Here is a 6,301-nt window from a genome sequence, read left to right as displayed (position 1 = left end):
AACTCCTGGGCTCAAGCGATCCTCCTGCCTCAGCCTCCCAAGTAGCTGGGACTACAGGCATGCGCCACCATGCCTGGCTAATTTTTTCTATACATTTTTAGTTGCCCAGCTAATTTCTATTTTTAGTAGAGACAGGGTATCACTCTTGCTCAGGCTGGTCTCGAACTCCTGAGCTCAAATGATCCATCCGCCTCAGCCTCCCAGAGTGCTAGGATTACAGGCATGAGCCGCTGTGCCCGGCCCCTGGATGTTAATTCTTTATATATATAGAAGATATTTTCTTATGGTTTGAACCTTGCATAAGGAGCCTTTTGCTCTACAGGTATTTGTAATTTTACATGATGAGATCCATCAGCATTTTCTTTTATGGTTTCTAAGTTTTGTGCCTTTGCCTTCCTTACACCTTTATTTTGATAAAATATTTCTAGTTTTAAGAAAAGTATAATTGATAGTCCATTTGACATATATTTTTGTGAATGGCATGAGGTAGGGATCTTATGTCATGGTTTTTAAAATTATGCCCAAATCATCAACTGTCCCTTCTCCACTAACATGAAATGCTGCGTTTATCGTAAATCAACCCCCACTGGACATGAGTGTCTTTCTGGATGCGCGTGTGTTTATTCTGCCTCTAGGTAAGGAGCACTGTTCAGAATAGCGGGTGTGTATGGACAGCGTGAAACACAGTTTCCTGTTACTAAGCAGGCTGTGTAGGAAAACCTCAGTAATTTGTGATAGAAGCCAGAGCAACGGAGGAGGACATACACATGAGTGAAACACACAAGCAAAAACCCTAACAGTGTGGTTTAAAAGGAAATGTTTAGGTTTCTATAGTCCAAAAGTTGAAATAAGGAAGCAAGGAATCGGCATGTACTCGATCCACTTCTGCTTCTCTTGAATCCTCCCCCTCATGAAGGCTCTGTCTAGTATCACCTGCCCTATTACATCAATCTAGGTAAATGCAGCTGGAGAGTGTTGGGTGGGGCAGGAAGTATTGAATGGTGTTTTTCCGCCGTCTAGTCCGCTAGTTAGGCTAGTTCCTGAAGGGATAATTCTGGTTGGTGTACGGGTAGTCTGGGATGTTTTGAGCAACTAAGGCATTTTTAGGAAGAAAATAAAACCGTAAGTAAATCCATTTGGAGGCACTGTCTAGAGGTATTCTGTTGCCTGTTGGCATCTTTGAGTGCTTTTTAATGGGCTGCAAATTCTGGCTGTGAGTAAACTTTATGGAGATTGGCGGTGGGGACCTGCAACAGTTTTGCAGTGGAGTGCCTGGCTTCTTTAGAATTAGCCTGCTCGTAGGAAACGGTTAGTAACGTCCTATCAACCACCTCACTTGAATTGTTTTTTAAAAGTCAGATTTAATTTTCATAAGATTTTACTGCATATAAATTTTTTTGCCAGCTGAACATAAAAACCAGGCAGTCTGACAAGAGGTGTTGGAAGGGCCTGTCTTAGCCGTCCTAAGTTCCGAAGACTCTAGGCCTTTTCTTTCTTTCTGGGTTTTTTTTTTTTTTTTTTTTGCCAGCTGAACATTAAAACCAGACAGTCTGACAAGAGGTGTTGGAAGGGCCTATCTTAGCCGTCCTAAGTTCCGAAGACTTTAGGCCTTTTCTTTCTTTCTGGTTTTTTTTTTTTTTTTTTTTCCCATTCTTAGGCCTTATTAGCTTAGGGGTAGGTCTGAGGTTGGGTTTATTATTAATGTCCCCTAACTAACCTCTCTTATCTCTGGGAGAAGCGGAAAGCACCTGGAGAATGTGACCCGTTCCCAAGCCAGTGCTCCCTGCTGTTTGTTCCCCACCAGTGCACCTGCATTCCAGTGCCGGAGTCGATTAACTCTTGCCCTCCTCTGTCCTTGCATTTATTTCACCACGTAGTGATTGTGCGCCCAGCACTGTGCCATGTATTGGGGGACAGAGAGATAAGTAAGACTCGACCCTCTAAGGAGCTCGGAATCTAGGGCTGTTCTTAAGTGAACACGCACGCTTGCCTTCGTGATTTTAGGTACAGATTTTATCATGTCGAAAGCAGATATATAGCATTGCTGCTGTTGTAGGTAGCGTGAAAGAGGATGATAACAGATCAAATGACACCTAACCATGGTACGTGAGTGGTTTTGACAGGGCTGCCAGGGCACAAACCTTAGAAGTGTTGAGATCCTGGTGGGTGCTGGGACTGAAAATGTCTGCAGTACTTTCTGCTGGGTTCCTGTTGCCCGGTAGGAAACACTTGGTTTTCCTTGTCTCCTTCTAACCCGTAAAGCCTGATTGCTTTTTCTCTTTAGGGGAAGCTGCCTACACGGATCACAGTTCCACTCTCTGTGATCAGCCAGCCGATGAAGGGCAAGAGTGTGGTCACGGCCCCCATCATCAAAGGCAACCTTGGAGCCAAGTGAGTACTGTGCAGTAGGGAAGGAACACGTGGGGATGGAGAGGGCGGTGGGGGGGACGAGGCGGGAGTATGTGTCCTTGTCACAGGAGGGGAAAGTGGCTGCTCTTTCCCTGGCCCCTCCTTTGATATCGCTCCTTTGTTGTGCTCATCAACATTTATTCAGCACCTGGTACTGTTTTAGGTGCAGTGATTAATTCAGACAAAAGTCCATGCTATCTCCAAGCTTATATTGCAGAGCAGGGAGAAACGTGATAAAAAAGCAATATACTATGTATGGTAGTGACAAATACTGGGGAGAAAAGTGAAAAAGAGGGTGAGAGGCACTGGGATGGGGCATGGTTGGGTGTGAGGGAAGCCTCCTTTTGACATTTGAGCTCTGAACCTGAAACAGTTCAGAGGAAGAGGGTCCCCTGTGGCCCTGACTTGAACAGGTATAAGGAGCACGATGCAGTCAGTCAGGCAGTCTCAAGGCAGCTTGTGTGACAAGACTGTGGGGGAGGGTGTCTTGCCAGGAGCACACACCTCTCTGGGGCCCTGTCCGTTACTGGTCAGGGCATGGCGCCTGGGCCCTTTCATCCAGAGCACCGGGGGCTTCTGGGCTCGCCCTTTTCTCCTGCCATGGGGAGAGAGGTGGTCTCAGCAGTGGGTTTCCGTTTCAGTACAGAATACTGGAGTTTTCACTGGCAGCAGACTTCCCTGTTGCCTTTCAATGCATGGCCTAAATCTGGGCCAGAGAGAATACCCCGTAATAGCATCATACCTCATCCTGCTTTCCCTCCACAGCCTCGGCGGTTTGGGCCGCAATATTATCCTCACGACCATGCCAGCGGGCACTAAGCTCATTGCTGGCAATAAGCCTGTCAGTTTCCTTACTGCCCAGCAGTTGCAGCAGCTTCAGCAACAAGGTCAGGCCACACAGGTAAGGTCTAAGGCAAACTCTTGGCCATATCAGGCTTTTCTCTGATTCTTTTGCTGTTCTTATTTGATGAGCCCACTTGTAATCCACCGACCACACCTTTTTCTCTTTGCAAACAGGTGCGCATCCAGACTGTCCCCACATCCCATCTCCAGCAGGGAACGGCGTCTGGCTCCTCCAAAGCAGTCTCCACTGTGGTCGTGACCACAGCTCCATCTCCTCAACAGGCACCTGAGCAACAGTGATTACGAGAGAGATGGCTTCCATAAAAGACCATACCTGGTCTGTCCTTCTGGCCGAGAGGAAGGGGGCATGGAGGTTGTATCATTCCCCTGAGCTTATCTGTTAGAGGCAGCGAGTGGGGGCGTGATGGCAACAGTGGCCTGGATTCTCCTGCCTCACTTCACGGTGGGAGCACCCTGAGAAAGGTTCACTCCAGGGCTTCAGGTCTGCTCTCTACCAAGCCAGAAGATTCTGTTGGAATTGGAGGAGGTCATGGTTATGTCATACAAGCCAGAGTTCTCTCCTGAGAGTAAGACACCCAGGGCAGGCTCACCAGAGTGCACAGACAGTGAAAAAGCCTCATTCTATATGAGGGTTGTATTTTTAGCTTCTGGTCTTCTCCATGACTAGTGGTCTGGATATGAGTCTCGCGTCCAGAAAATTTTATGTAACTTATTTTTTTAAAGAGACTATTGTACATCTTTATCAAGTAGAAATCTGTGCTCTAGCCCCTCTAAACCGATTACTTATCCTTTTGACCAGAACAAGAGAATAGCAAGAATCTTAGTAAGTTGATGGTCGACTTGATAACTAGATAGTAATCAAGAGGCTGTAAGGTGGGGAAAACCATAGAAAGTGGGGTAGTGTGGATTCCCTGAAATGGGATTAGTTTGGTGCAGCCTCTTAAAGATGGGTGTTGGGATCTTGGTTGTGGTCCCTACCTTCACAGGCTGACTTTGTCCTTCATGGCAAGCCTGTTCACATGGCAGTCCAGAGCCAGTGGGCAGAGAGGAGGGAATGACAGTGGAGATGCTGCAGACTTTGTTGCAGTTCTGTTGCAGTTCAGAGATTGTGCATTCTGCTTTGCTCCAGAGCAAGAGTTGCAAACCAGGCCCTTAGGGCTGGCTACCTGTTTTTGTAAATAAAGTTTTATTGGAACACAGCCTGCACCTGTTTGTTTATGTGTTATCTGTGGCTGCTTTCGTGTTAGAAGGCAGAATTGCGTAGTTTACATAGAGACCATATAGCTTTCAAGCCTAAACTATTTCTTTTATGGCCCTCTAAGGAAAAGTTTGTTGACCCCTCTTTCAGAGTAGAGATGACAGGAGGAGAGAGGGGGTGCATAGGGACAGGGATCTGACTGCCTGGCAGTGACAACCCCACCAGAGGTCAGTCTGGATTTGCTGCAATTCCTTTAATCCTGGCATTTCACACTTCTCAGCTTCCAGCAGCTACAGGCAAAGCTCAGAACGGTATTTTAAAATATAAGTGATTAAAGCACTGGTGCCTCTTACTGTGAGGCACAGGTGGGCGGTAAAGCTTTTCTACACTGATAGGCTTCCCTGTCTCTCTTCAAAGTATCTAAATGATTAAAAATGTAATTTTCCTCTGTGGAATTAGTGATGATCTTCTGTGCGATCTGGGTGAGGAAGTGGAGCTGCAGGGCGTGGCAGGGAGACGGCCTGGTTTAGGTGCTGGTTGCGGAGGAGCAGTGAAAGGTGTGGGGGGCTCGCTGGCTACACAGAAGTTTCACAGACATTGATTCTCACAGTAACTCTGTAAAACTGATGCGATCATCCCCTGTTTAACCTTGGGAGGATGTGAGTCTGAGTTAAAGAGAATTAAGATGTAAATCCAGTCCTCTGATTCTACTTGCAGTCCCCTTTCTGCTGCCTTCCCCTTGGGGGTGTATGGCTGTGATGTGTCCTGTCGAGCCTTGGGGACGATCCAGGTTCAGGAGGTGGCACGCTGGAGCACAGAGAGCAGCCGTGAGCAGGCTGAGCCAAGGTCAAGCTCTCGATGGGCAAGTGGAGGCCTGGTACAGAAGTGAGGCTGGCATTGGGTGGAGGTGGGACTGCAGGGAGGGGAGATGGGTCTTTCACCCAAGTAAAGGAGAACGCATCTGCGTTTTATCATACTTTGCTATTTTCACATCTTCGTTATTTCTGAGAGTCCCATTTCACATAGAAGCCATATAACAATTTCTAAATGAGAAAGAGGTAGACATTTCAGTGATCCTGCCTCAGGTATTTCCACCTGGCTAAAAACAAACCCCTTCTGAATTTATTTAACAAATGATTTCATAAAAGTGACTCTGGCATTCAGCCTCAGCCCTACCCCATGCTGTTATTTACTCGAGTCACCTGGCTCCACCTGTCTTCCTTATGCGTGCAGACGTGTACATCCTGGAGAGAGGCATGTGGATGTACGTACAGGTCTTTCAGGATGCCAGTGTGGGGGCGGCTGCCCAGCAAGTCCAGTCTTGGCGCTATCCAGTGGCGTGGAGTGATGTAGAATAGAAACCCCGTTGGGGTTCACCGTGACAGCACCAGTATTTGTGCCACACGTGCTTCCTTTGCATGCTGACTTCAGGGGTCTCCTGGAGATGGGAGGGGTAGCTATGGTGGGGGTTTTGCAGGAAACAACTCCAGGTGGCAGCCGTTGAGCCTCTCGGCCTCTACTTGACAGAGGTTGGTAAAATTATTCAGACCACGCATCTAAGATGGAATTTGGAGAACAGTACTGTGATTGGTTTATGCTGTAATAACATATTTAAGAATATTTATGCTAGGTTGGTCACTTCCGTGAAGGTATCACAAACATGCCATGTGAGGGGCATCCGAAGAAATTTTAATATTTTATATTTGATCTTCACAACTCAGCCTCTCACCCTGTAGAAAAATACTACATTTTCTTAAAATATTCTTCACTATTTTTTTAAATCTCAAATGTGGATCTTTTCTATGAAAGTAAAACAGAATGAATAGGTCT

At 46.8% G+C, this 6,301-nt stretch overlaps 1 protein-coding gene across 1 annotated transcript in view; it reads left to right on the top strand.

Moving 5' to 3' along the window:
* Nucleotides 1-4,467, top strand: part of NFRKB (nuclear factor related to kappaB binding protein) — a 36,045-nt gene extending 31,578 nt beyond the window's left edge. Inside the window, exons 23-25 of the mRNA XM_012644269.1 lie at nucleotides 2,285-2,391; nucleotides 3,175-3,310; nucleotides 3,427-4,467. Of these exons, the coding sequence (XP_012499723.1) occupies nucleotides 2,285-2,391; nucleotides 3,175-3,310; nucleotides 3,427-3,552 (369 nt within the window). The 3' untranslated portion in view covers nucleotides 3,553-4,467. The remainder of the gene's footprint in view (nucleotides 1-2,284; nucleotides 2,392-3,174; nucleotides 3,311-3,426) is intronic.
* The last annotated feature ends 1,834 nt before the right edge of the window (nucleotides 4,468-6,301 follow it).

Source organism: Propithecus coquereli, unplaced genomic scaffold (genome assembly GCF_000956105.1).
Source record: "Propithecus coquereli isolate 6110/MARCELLA unplaced genomic scaffold, Pcoq_1.0 Scaffold209, whole genome shotgun sequence".
Lineage (NCBI taxonomy): Eukaryota > Metazoa > Chordata > Mammalia > Primates > Indriidae > Propithecus > Propithecus coquereli.
The sequence above is the reverse complement of the archived record's forward strand: the minus strand, read 5'-3'. Positions and strand labels throughout refer to the sequence as shown.